Source organism: Camelina sativa, chromosome 11 (genome assembly GCF_030686135.1).
Source record: "Camelina sativa cultivar CO46 ecotype springtype chromosome 11, ASM3068613v1".
Classification (NCBI taxonomy): Eukaryota; Viridiplantae; Streptophyta; class Magnoliopsida; order Brassicales; family Brassicaceae; genus Camelina; species Camelina sativa.
Window position 1 is genome coordinate 46,288,687 of NC_141890.1, and position 13,633 is coordinate 46,302,319.

At 37.5% G+C, this 13,633-nt stretch overlaps 2 protein-coding genes across 2 annotated transcripts; one reads left to right on the top strand and one right to left on the bottom strand.

Annotated features, from left to right (window-relative positions):
- Window positions 1-1,039: 1,039 nt before the first annotated feature.
- Window positions 1,040-6,136, top strand: LOC104726317 (RAF-like serine/threonine-protein kinase 24). The gene is made up of 9 exons (XM_010445150.3): window positions 1,040-1,573; window positions 1,683-4,104; window positions 4,188-4,292; window positions 4,379-4,531; window positions 4,626-4,789; window positions 4,876-5,023; window positions 5,110-5,232; window positions 5,334-5,421; window positions 5,522-6,136. Exons 2-9 carry the CDS (start codon window positions 1,903-1,905, stop codon window positions 5,686-5,688), a joined length of 3,150 nt encoding a protein of 1,049 aa, XP_010443452.2. The 5' UTR covers window positions 1,040-1,573; window positions 1,683-1,902; the 3' UTR covers window positions 5,689-6,136.
- A 2,983-nt stretch (window positions 6,137-9,119) lies between these two features.
- Window positions 9,120-12,862, bottom strand: LOC104728960 (uncharacterized). Its single transcript, XM_087473034.1, has 3 exons — window positions 12,754-12,862; window positions 9,872-10,617; window positions 9,120-9,785 (listed from the first exon to the last, which is right to left on the bottom strand). The coding sequence occupies exons 1-3, from the start codon at window positions 12,860-12,862 to the stop codon at window positions 9,120-9,122; spliced, it is 1,521 nt and encodes a 506-aa protein (XP_087329160.1).
- Window positions 12,863-13,633: the final 771 nt, after the last annotated feature.

A 13,633-nucleotide genomic window follows, 5' to 3' on the forward strand; every position in this document is an offset into this window, starting at 1 on the left:
AGAAAAAAAAAAAAAAAAAAAAAAAGTAGTTGAAGCCTAGCTAGTAAATTCCAGACTCAAGCACTCAGTTTTCGTACCGCTATTATTTAGCTATACCTGATATGGCTCTATTCACATTGCCAACATCAAAAAATGGTTTGTCTTGCTATTTAAGTATTTAGCGTATGAAACGTCAGTTTAGAAAGAAAATAAAGTGTATATAAAATGTTGTTCATGGATCATTGATGAGAAATAATGAATTATGATCAATGCTGTCTGTACTTTATAATTCCGGCATACTCTGTTTGAATAGTCACTTGTAGACTTTGTAGTCCCTACACTTTTATGATCCCCATTCCCATAGTAAAGGAAACCAAATCAGATCCTGCTTTAAATTTTGAGTTTGTAGTTCGTTCACATAAGACACAATTCACCATGAGTGTCAAAACATTTTGTCTCAAGTTATTGTATTGTTATATACTTTTAACATGATTTTATTTGCTTATAATATGATGAGTTTTACATTAGTTTCGTTATGTGTAAGTAAAGATTTAACTAAAAAATCAAAAAATGGATGGTGGTGAATGGTGATGTAATAGTGAAGGAATCGGGCACACACATAAATTCTGCGAATAATTTGATTGGAAGATGCTTTGGGAAATGTGCCAACTGTCACTATATGATTGGAGAACACGTGAGGCAGACCGCTACGTGTCGCGTGAAACTCCAGACCAGAAGCTGAGTGAGAGCGCGTGTATGTTAACTAAAATGTGACCACCTTTATTGACGCCATAAATGTCACCACTTATCATATATATATAAAAAAAAAATTGATGCAAAAACGTTAAAAAATATTGATAAATGATGGGAATACACAGCGTTTCAAAATGCGATTTTATGATGTAATAATTGCTGATTAAGTTTTAGAAAAAAATGAAGGTGAGGAACACGCGCAGTGGCGGTGGGCACGCACAAGGAATCTGCGGACGAGGAAAGAAGCATATGCCTCTCTCAATGCCCCCAACCAATATCAATACGCCATGCCCTGGGACTGGGACTTGTTGGAGATAAAATAAAACTATTCTTATTAGTATTATTTTAAAATAAAATTTAACGAAATAAATAGTGAAAAGGCGCCACGTGGATAGCTACCTGGCGGTACAGAAGCAGCATCGCATCTTCTAGTTCTTCTTCCTTCTCTCTCTCTCTAACCCAGAAAACACACAACAAAGTTTTAAAAAATAAAGAAATAAAGATTGTATTTTTATAATCTTTTTAAATTTTGTCCATCGTCGTCTCGTCATCGTCATCATCAAAATCAAAACCAAGAAAGAAACCTCTGTCGTCGCCGCTCTTTCTCTATTATTCCCTTCCCCCCACCCCATCTAAATCGAAATCTCTCTTTTACTTTCCCACAAAATTACCACTCTTAAAATCTTTTCTGGGTTTTCTCATTATTATTTCCCGATTCAGATTTCGTCCCATTCATACCCAATAAAAATAATCGGGAGGTTCCTAACGTGATTTTGTTATAAATTACGCATTTTTAAATCGTGGGTTTCTGAAAATTCGTCTTTTTTCTCCGAGATTTTAGGTAATTTGATTGAAAAATTAAGGAACTTTTTTTTTGTTTAGTATGTTTTGTTGTTCATCTAATACGTTGAATTGATGATTTGTGTACGCATGTCTGTGTTTCTTTCCAGATAGAAGTGCTGATGCTTTGTGAGGATTCGTCCGCAAACCTTGTAAATGGAGAACTGTTATTTTCAGCGAACCACTTCCAAGTTCTTTTGTCATCGTGGTTTTGAGATTTGGTACTATACGGATTTCAATTCCCTGTTGCAATAAGCGAGCTTCGTGATTCAAGAACAGAACAAGATTAATAATTATAGTGATCAGATTTGGAAGAGGAGGTTCGCTGATATGGATTCAGGTTCTGTGAACTCATCTTCTGTCACTAGTCCAGTCTCTAGCTTGAACGATGAGCCACATCGTGTTAAGTTCCTGTGTAGCTTCTTAGGAAGTATATTGCCTCGTCCTCAGGACGGGAAACTGAGATATGTAGGTGGAGAGACGAGGATCGTCAGTGTGAATAGAGATATTAGGTATGAGGAGTTGATGATCAAGATGAGAGAGCTTTATGATGGTGCAGCTGTGTTGAAATACCAGCAGCCTGATGAAGATCTCGATGCTTTGGTCTCGGTGGTGAACGATGATGATGTTACGAATATGATGGAGGAGTATGATAAGTTAGGTTCGGGAGATGGGTTCACTAGGCTTAGGATCTTTCTGTTTTCTTCTCCTGAGCAGGATGGTTCTTCCCATTATGTGGAACGTGATGATCAGAGGGAATCTGAGAGGAGATATGTTGATGCTCTTAATAATTTGATGGAAGGGACAGACTTTAGGAAGCTGCAGCAACATCCTGATTCGCCTCGTTTCGATCGTATGGATGAGTTTTCGATGATGGAACCGATGTTGAACCAGCTGAGTATTGAGACTGGCGGTGGTAGCCAGAGGGGCAACGAGATACCTATTGCGCAGTATAGTAATCTTCATCAGCTCAGGATTCCTCGTGTGGGTTCAGGGCAGATGCTTGCACCGAGGTATGGTGAAGTAGAAGGTACATGGAGTCCTTACTATTCTCCTCGGCACCATGGACATCATGATCCCAGAACTTTCCAGGAGTTTCCATCTTCGCCTTCTTCTGCTCGTTATCGAATGCCATATGGGGAAATTCCTGATAAAGGGTTTGATAGAATGCCTGAAGAGTATGTGAGGCCTTCACAAGCAAGTTATCATCCTTTATATGAGCACCAGCCTCAAATTCCTGACAGTGTGGTGTGGGTACCAGCTGGAGCAATGCCACCTGAGAGTAAAGGAGGTTTTCCTGGGAATGTTCTTCACGGTGGTCAAGGTGGCTATGAAGGTGGTAATGTATGCGAGAACTGTCGTGTACCGTATCATAGGAACCATCAGCTTTTGGAGCAGCCTAATATAGGCAACAACGGATTTCCACCGGCTCATTGTGCACAGTGTCCACCAAACAGGGAAAGTTTCCTGCTTAACACAGATCAAAAACCTACTCATCACGGAGCTTATCCAAATGAGACTTTCGGACATGAAAGAGGATGGATGGTTCAACAGCAGGTGAATCCTAATACTCCAAGGTTTGAGGAAGGAAGGCCACATATTTCTAATGTTGGAAGACCAAACGATCATTACACTCCTGATGGTCCTGGGATGAATTATCCTCTTGATAAACCACTTGGTGGCATTCACCTGAATACGGCCAACCCTTCTGCTGAGGAACGTGGGTTTCATTATGGGAATAATCTCTATCCTCCAGGACCTGAAAGTATCCACTCAGCAGGTCATAGCCATATGCACCCTCAGCAAAATATTTGGCAGAACGTTTCAAATCCTATAGCTGGCCCTCCAAGCTTGCCCATGCAAGTCAATGGCACAGTCAATCAGACTGTTATCAGGAATTCAATAGAAAATACTCCTAGGTTTTCTATTGGAGTGGAGAGTCAAAATGTTGTAGTTAGTTCTCCGCAAAGGATTTCTGGCTTTGATGGAATGTCCTCCCCTGGCCAGCCTTACCACCCTAATCCCCATTTGCAAGATAGAGTCTTCCCTTTAGACCCAAACTGGGTGCCATCTGAGAACCCGACTGTACGTAACGAATATCTACAAGTGCGTGAGCATTTGTCTGGGACATTATTACAGACAAACCTCAATACTGCACCAGTTGGGCAGACACCAGTTATGCCGACACCTGAGTGTGTTGAAGTTGTGAGGCCGGTGGAAAGCAAGTTTGCTGAGGGAGGTGAACAATTTAACTATGTTAATAGTTGTGTTTCAAACGGTGTTCCCTCTCTAGATAAGCCTCAACTCTTAGCTGAAGGAAAGAAAGATATGGGGAATCTGGAACAAGTTAGTCCTTCTGCTACTACTCCTGAAGGGGCAGAGCTATCAGTTGAGCGTTTGAGTTTCTTGCCTGAGTTAATTGAATCTGTGAAGAAGGCGGCACTTGAAGGAGCTGCTGAGGTTAAAGCTCATCCAGAAGAAGCCAAAGATCAAGTGATGCCGGAGTTGGTGGAAAACGAACCAGAGCATATGGTGAGTATTCTAATAAATTAACCAGAGTTATGAATTCCCTTTCATTTCTCACTTCCCTTTTGCAACAACTTTTTGTTTTTCAGAATGCTCAAGACGAACCTGAGATAGATTCTGATAGCGATAACTCAAACAATTTCAAGATTGAACAAACAAAGGCTGAGGCTGAAGCTCGATCCAGGGGACTACAGGTTTTTATGCTTAAACCCGTCTTATAGAATTCCGAAACCGAACAAACTTCTAGTCATTTTGACTTTGTTATCTTTTCTTCATCTAGAGTATAAGAAACGATGATCTGGAGGAGATTCGAGAGTTAGGCCATGGAACATATGGATCTGTTTACCATGGAAAATGGAAAGGCTCAGATGTTGCAATAAAGAGAATAAAAGCCAGCTGCTTTGCAGGCAAACCTTCTGAAAGAGAACGTTTGGTAAAATTTAATTCCTTTATTATCAATCGAATTTAACATTCTCATCAACGTTTAAGTCTAGTATAAGTCTCTTACTACTTCTCTGCTGTTGCAGATAGAAGATTTTTGGAAAGAAGCCCTGTTATTGAGCTCATTGCATCACCCAAACGTGGTGTCGTTCTACGGGATAGTTCGTGATGGTCCTGATGGTTCTCTAGCAACTGTGGCGGAGTTCATGGTTAACGGATCTTTGAAACAGTTCTTGCAGAAGAAGGATAGGTAAAAAAGATTCGCAGATTCATGCATTATATACTATTTTCCTAGAGGATTCAAATATCTGACATCACATTGGTTGACTCCTTCAGAACTATTGATCGTCGTAAAAGACTCATCATAGCCATGGATACTGCATTTGGGATGGAGTATCTGCACGGAAAGAACATAGTTCATTTCGATTTGAAGTGTGAGAATCTTCTTGTGAACATGAGAGATCCTCAGCGTCCTATATGCAAGGTTACGTTTTTGCTCATCCGATCTCCCATATAACAAAGAATAAGCGTATATGTTTCTCATAAATTTTGTCTTTCCTTTTAATCCAGATTGGTGATTTGGGGTTATCGAAGGTGAAACAGAAGACTCTAGTATCAGGAGGTGTTCGTGGGACTTTGCCATGGATGGCACCTGAGCTATTGAGTGGGAAAAGCAACATGGTCTCTGAAAAGGTAACCAAATTTCTTATAGAAGTTTGCAGCTTTTGTTCAATCTGCTAATTGGATCGAATCTCATTCATAGTCAACTAACCAAGCCTGTGTCTTTTGAATAGATCGATGTTTACTCGTTTGGGATTGTAATGTGGGAATTGCTCACTGGTGAAGAACCTTACGCAGACATGCACTGTGCTTCCATAATTGGTAACTATACCTTTCTTTACGTGATCTTTTAGAAATGTATACTTGTGAATGATAAAGAGTTATGAAACTAAGACATGTAGATTGGTGTATTTGGTTACAGGAGGTATAGTGAATAACGCATTGCGCCCTAAAATCCCACAGTGGTGTGATCCAGAGTGGAAGGGATTGATGGAAAGTTGCTGGGGGTCTGAGCCAACAGAGAGACCATCCTTTGCTGAAATATCACAGAAGCTCAGGAACATGGCTGCTGCTATGAATTTGAAATAAATAAATACTTACATAAAACTAGAAAAAGAAGAATAAAGATGATGATGATGAAGAAGAAGAAGAAGAAGAAGATGGTGATGGTGCCATGGTTCTTGAAGATTTAAAGGCTTCTATTTACTTTGGGTTTTTATAAAAAGTATAGTTAGCCTATTTTTTGGTTACCACTTGTTTTGCGGTTGGAACGCCCAAACTAGCGTTTTGTGGGAGAAAGTAAAATGGTGTTTTATTGGTATATAGATTTTCTGTTTAAATTAGAGGATTTTGGTTTGGATCATTTTTTGATCGAGCAATGTATTGGTTGCACTTGATGATCATTGAGGTCTGTCCCTCGTTCAATTTTTTTTTTCTTTGGGTTTATTAATTTGGTGTTTGTATATAAGATTGGTGGTTAAGAACGGTACACATTAAGATTATTCTTTATTTAATTTTATCAACTTCGTACGAGTAATATTTTTTTCCTTAAAAATTTCTTCTTGCTGCGTGAGTATAGTAAATTTACATAAAAAATGATTAATTAATTCGTGAATTTATGTAAAGAAACGGGGAAATTATTTTTTACAAGAAACAGAAAATAATTTTCCATAAAATATGATTAATCGTTATCAAATATATTTAATAAATACACATATTTTATTATATAAATTATGGTTTCAAAAGTTACAAATTTATGAGATCGTGACATGTGTCAAAATCTTATTATGTTGTAAATTATAAAATAATAAATTTTTTAAAATAATAATAAATTTTTATTATTATGTTGTAAAAGTTACTAATTCATAAAATTGCGACATCTATCAAAATCTTATTATGTTGTAGATTATTAAAATAATAATAAAATCTTATTATTATGTTGTAAATTATACAATTTTTTAATTTTAAAGAAAAAAGAATCGTCCAAAAAAAAAATCCACAATTTAAAAACATAAAAGAAATTATACAAATAATTATACAATAAATATATACGTATTTATCTTAAAGAAAATCCTAAAAATTTTACAATAATTAAACTTCTACAAAAACAATCCTATGTTATATTGAAATTCTTTGGCCTAATTTTAAAAGAAAAATAAATAAATATAAAGATATGTATCTCTCATATCTTTGTCATATATATAAAGAGGAATATGTCATTCCAATGTATCAAACTCAATTAGAATTTTCAAACATAAGCCTTACATATGGAAACCAAAACTATAAAAAATAACAAAAAATCAAGATCATACAAATTGCTTGGGATAGAAAAAATCACACTCGATGCGTGGGTAAAATAAACATAATAAAACATGTTTAGTTATTTTAAAATACATTCAGTAATAGTTAACATTAATATTGTAACTATGCTAATGTGTATCATTTCTTGGACCCCACTAGCATGGAGTCCCATGTATCGGCCTTTCGTGGATTTTGTGGTATTTATGGAAAGCACGTAATGCAACGGTTTTTGAAAACATTACTGAGCGGCCAGAGGAGGTTATTCGGGTAGCCGAAGATGAGGTATTTTCCTGGCAGCAGGCTCAGGAGGAGAGTGAAGATGCGGACTCCACAGTCCAGCAAACGGTAACCGAATCTCAGTTACGAGGGTCAGTCATTTCCCTTCCCATGTTCTTTTCAGGCTATCGTTGCTTCGTTGATGGCTCTTGGAAAGCTGGCGATCCATTCGCAGGAGCCGGATGGTTTTGTACCCAGTTTCATGATCCGACGTCAAGTATGGGAGCTAATTATTTTCGATAGAGTCCCCCTTACACGCTGAAGTCGAAGCTTTCATTTGGGCTATGCGTTGCATGATCGAACATGATTACCGTAATGTGGCATTCTACTCAGACAACTCTGATTTGGTGAAAGATGGTGTCTTCGCCACATGACTGGCCGGCGTTCTCGACATACCTCGATGATATCAAGATGAACACGGAATAATTTTCTTCTTTTTCCTTATCCTTTATTCCTAGAAATGCAAATGTAAAAGCGGATCTTTTGGGACGCCATGCGCACACTTCTCCGCATAATGTTCTGTATGTAAACAATTTCTCTTCCCATGGCTCATCTGAGCTAATCTTTTGTTAACAAAAAAAAACCCTATAAAAGTTACATAAAAAAGGGAAAAAAAGATATTATAGTTAAATAAAAATTGATATTACTAAATTTAAAAATTTATGTGAGAGGTAGAATATGATGTTTGATGAAGAATTTGTCTTGATATTTATAGAGAAATTTGTGGTTGCGCGACTAAAAAGACGTCAATTTCCTGTACGAGTTTGCTATGCAATGACTATCAATAAGAGCCAAGGTCAAAGCTTTAAAAAAAAGGTTGGTTTATATTTGCCATGCCCAGTCTTTTCTCATAGAAAATTATATGTAGCCCTCTCCAGAGTTACTACAACTACAGGACTTCATATTCTTAAAGGAGAACAAAACACTACGACAATAATGCTCTACAAAATATTGTCTACCAAGAAGTTTTCAACAACATATGATTTTCAGAGACAATTTCGACTTTGTTCTATTGCTTTTATTTACCATGATATTGCCTTTCAACTTTGCTCTATTGGTGAAACTTTTTTAATCAGAAGGCAAATTTTCCTTATACTTTTAAACCAAAATATACTCCTACTTTCTCCTTTTTTTAGTTTGGAATGGAGGATTAATATGTTAACCCAAAAAATGGAGGATCATATACCTTTCTTTTTGTGCAAACATAATTGTTACCATTCGTCAATCCCAAAAGAAGATAAAGAGAAAAATGTCATCAACCTAATGGTTAGATAAAATAGGCTAATCAAACACAAGCTTACAACAAACATAGATAGATTGGAAAAACATAAATCGTTGTTGATAGATGCATAGGAGCTCTGAGACAGAGGCTACATCATGGTGTGTCAAAAAAATTTCCACGAATACATTGGCAAATTTAACATTAGTTACTATCAAAAGATTTTGTGACGTTGGAAAATGGTTTTTAGTTTTATTGGTTGCTAGAGCAAGCAACTCTGAGATAGCTAAAAGGCTTGAACATGTTCTAAGCTTTAAGAATATTGTGGCATAACCATCGAGGTGATGCAGGACCTAAAAGATCGAATGGGGAGGAGGGCAGAGCCGAAGTTCTCTCTATGGTGAAGGAGGTTGGACCTAAGTTTATCTCCCCAAGGGAAGAAGGTGGAGGAAGGCGGAGCCAAGGTTCTCTCCATGGTGAAGGAGGTTGGATGCAAGGTCTCCCCATAAGGCAAGAGGACAAAACCGAGGTTCTCTACATGGTTGGTCATGCACCTATTGTGATGTAACTTATTTTTTATTCGAAATATTTTTTAAGCTAAAAATTTTAGTGATTAAAGAAACTATTCAAAAGTGAAAGTAAAAAGACATAATAGTTGGCTTAATTTGTAAATATCTTCTAAGGCTTTTTTTTTAATTTTTTCTTTGTCAACAAAAATATCAACTCATATAAGCCAATCAGGAGGAAAATAATCTACAAACAAAGCATGAGATGGATACGTACGCGCTTGGCGTGCCAGTGAATCTGCACTTACATTTTCATTTCTTGAAATTAGAGACAAAAAAAAAGAGGAAAACTCTTCCTTGTCTGTCTTGATATTGTCGAGGTAGGTCTTGAAGGCCGACCAGTCTTGAGGAGAAGACGCCATCTTCACCAAGTATGAGCAATCTGTATAAGAAGCCACATCCCGATAGTTATGTCCAATCATGCACCGCATCGCCCAGACAAAGGCTTCGACTTCAGCATGTAATGGGTAAAGACTTCGTCGGAAATTGGCGGCTCCCCTCGTCGTCATTGCGTCCAAAGAGGACGAACACGTCCACCCTGCACCTGCAAAGGCATCACCTGCTTTCCACGAACCATCTACAAAACACCGATACCTGGGAAAGACACCATGAAGGTGTCTTATGCCCCCCGACACCGACGCTCCAAAGGCACTTGGAATGGTGAAAGATTCCTCATCCACAACCTTGGTCTGTGCTTGTAACCACGTAGACGCCTCCCCTAACGCTACCCTTACGACATCGTCCGGTTTTTCCATTTGATTCTCAAAAACTCTAGCATTCCTCGCCTTCCATATATACCACATAATCCAAGGGAAAGCTGCTATCTGAGAACCCGGATTTGAAGAACCCAGAAAATGGTCCACATTGACATACATAGAATCTGTTTGGAAGGATACGATCTGATAGGCACCTGAGCTAGAGCCCAGACCTGACGTGCTGGTGGACACCGAAAAATAGCATGATTGATTGTTTCTTTATCATCCCCGCATCTTGCACAGCCAGAATCACAATCAATACCTCTCTGTCGCAAATTTGAGGTGACCAAAATACACCCTGATAAAACTTGCCACATAAAATGCCAAATTTTTGGAGGACAGGACACCCTCCACACTCCCGCTAGAAGAGGAGTAATATCAGGCCCATACCGAATGACCTGAGAAGTCTGTTGTTTCGCTAAGCGTTCCGTATCATACCCTGATTTCACTGTATATTTCCCGGTTTTCGTAAAATGCCAACCTAGTGAGTCTTCCGACTGAGAGCTACCCAGTGGTAAAGCCACTATCAATGTAACATCGTCCGGAAAAAAATGCTCATGGAGCATATCCATACGCCAAGAATTTTTCTGGCGATCCGTTAAATGAGAAATTTTTAAAGAAAGGTCCTTAAAAGGTCCCTTGCACAACGCTGGTCTTGGGGATTGAGCCGGTATCCATGGATCAGTCCATATAGAAATGGAGTCTCCAGAACCAACCCATTTAATAAGCCCTTTGTGTACCAAAGATCTAGCTGAAACTATACTCCGCCACCCATAAGATGGAGAGTATGATCGTATCAGATCCATAGGATTCAAATTCCGGTAATACCTGCCTTTGAAAACCTGAGCGAAAAGAGACTTTGGTGCCTCTATCAGGCGCCACAATTGTTTAGCCAACAAAGCTGAATTAAAATCATCAACATTTCAAAAACCCAATTTACCCAACTGTTTACTACCACATAACTTCTCCCAGGCTAACCAATGTATCCCCCCAGATTGGCCTGAACTCCACCAAAACTTCGCCACTGCACTAGTGAGTTTGGACGTGACCGTTTTTGGCAACAAAAAACATGACATAACAAAAGTCGGTACTGCAGTAGCAACGGACTTTATCATCACTTCTTTTCCTCCTCGGAAAAGCTGTTTTGCTGTCCAACCATTTGTGCGGCTCTGAAGTCTATCCCGAACAAAGGAGACAACTTTCGTCTTTGACCCTCCTAAAGTCTCATGTAACCCTAGATAAGAACCCATCCCTCCTAGGTTTGTTATTCCAAGGACCTGCTGCACCTTACTCTTCACCCCTTCATCGATTGTGTTCCCAAACTGAACCGAAGACTTGTCAAAATTTATTTTCTGTCCCGACACCACCTCATAACTCTTTAAGATGTCCAAGATAACACCACACTTATCCTTATCTGTCTTGCAGAAAATAGGCTATCATCCACAAACAGCAAGTGCGTAATCGGCGGACATTTATTCGCGATCTTGATCCCTGTTATCTGCTTATCCCGCTCAGTCTTACGAATATTCGCAATTAACACCTCCGTGCAGAGAATAAACAAATAGGGAGATAGCGGATCTTCAGTATAGGATTCAAAGGTTAATCATCCTAATATTTATTCTTCCATTAAGAAAAAGAAAAGATCTTTTATTTGACTAGGTTATTAATCCGCGCTATGCACGGATATGCTTGTATGGATTATCTTGAGAATGTTTTAGACTTAAAAATCATTTAAATAGCTATAAAATGACATATAGTATGCAAAAGTATAATAACGTATTGATTTTTTTTTTAACACAAATGTTCATTTATTTATATTAAGCATCATTTATGTTACATAAACGGGTGTTTGGTGATATCTGATAACATACATCTAATAAATAACAAAAAAAAAAAGCAAATTTTTCATACACTAATTTTTGTGATTTTTGATTAATAACTCTTTTTCAATATCTGCTTTCAAACATGCCCTCCCCTAATTTTTTTTTTCAAAAATGCTCTAAAGGTCAGAGACCAAAAAAAATATGTGTGTTATATAAGCATACAAAATTACAATGTAAAACTTTATAATTATTTTATAAAACTTTATAAATCTCACACATAAATTATCTTATCATATCTCTACCATTTGTTTATGTTCTTTGGTTTTCAAGTTACTTTTCAATTACTGAGTTGATTGTATTGTAATTTCTCACTCTTAAATGATATTTTTTTTTTATCTCTAGGATAGTAGGATGCCACAAGTATGTACATATATGCTCGTTATAAGTGTCTGTTATCGAAGAATTTTCTAATGCTAAGGATTCTGCCAGCGCACGTGAAGCATCAAGATCCCTTTGCAATGAAAATTTTTCTTGAGTTAAATCCTCAATATGCTACTAATGAAAAACGAAAACGTGGCTCAGAAATTTTACAGGCAATGCAACAGAAAGAGTGAAAGCAATGAAAGCTAACATCCTCCTAAAGTCCTAATCAAAGTAAGAAAATTATTATAATCAAGGACCAATGCAAGCCAAAGTAAAAAGATTTCTATTCACCAAAAAGGTTTCAGCTCAACCCGAGATTGTTTGCCCAACCCACAATACAACTTGTCATTGTTCATTCCATATATACAAAGCCTCTATAACAACCCTCGAATAAAACACAAACTAACAATTCAATTTGCAATTCCACGTTGATTATGGAGTTTATATTAGCACGAATCTCTCCACAAATTTTCAGCTCGATCGAACATCCTTACAACTTCATAAAGATGTCTTCAATAACCCATTTTGAATCTGTTCATGTTCCATATTTAGCAAAAATTGCACCACTTTCCAGCAGTTTCTTCGCCAGGAAGTAACACGCATAACTCCTTAAGTTTAATGCCTATTGAGGTTCTTGGCTTGTTGGATATCATGCCGGTATATCTACATTTCCCAAAAGACATCATATTTGGCGCCGACTAACCCCTAAATTTGGTTACTCAACACAGCCTTTATCTCTATCATCCTTTCACTTTCTTTCTCTTCTTCCTCTTTCCCTTCTCAGATCTAACCTGTCTTGGCTCCACCACCACCATCAAAACTTGCCACAACCAAGACATGAGTCACATACCCGCTAATGGTTTTCACCACCTCTGTCGCGTCTCTCTGTCTCGTCTCCATCACAATTTACTCTTTTCTTCACATAATCTCAACCAAGGAGCATAATAGTCCTCGCTCTCTGCTCACGTCTCTCTACTAATCTATGTCATTTGTTTCTTTTTTTTCATTCGATGGAGTCTGATGGAGAACAAACTCAAAATAACGGCAACGACGGCAACGACGGTAACAACGCAACATACAACAACGGTTCAAAATCCCATATATCACGATGGATACAATTTCGATGACTCTGCCACAACTATTATCTCAAGTTACAAAGACTTAGGGTTGCACATAACAATAGTTTATACAGAAGCACATAACAACTTTTATTTATTAAATAAACATCACAACTATCAATATGCACCTTTCACATATTGACTACAAATCAAGTAATTAAGGAGAAGATTACACTATTGTTTCATGACCTTTAAAATACACAAAACCTAATTGTAATCTTAGAACCTTGAATCATAATACCAAAATAGTAGCCTGTAGTCGTATTATATAGAGATTACATGTTAATCACATGAACTAACCAACAAAAATTAAAAGGAAAAATCCACCCATTAAATAATAAAAACAAACATGTTACAGTGTAGAAGAGATCACCTGAAGGATGAATCCTAGCTTTTTTTCTCAAGATCACGTGGAACGTAAAAGTAAAACATATATGTAAACCATGCATATATTTGTTTATTTCTCTCTTTTTCGTTTTAGAAGCTAGCTAATTTGATCACATATGAAAACATGTAACAAATCATGAGAACTGAGAAGAGATGAGATCATACC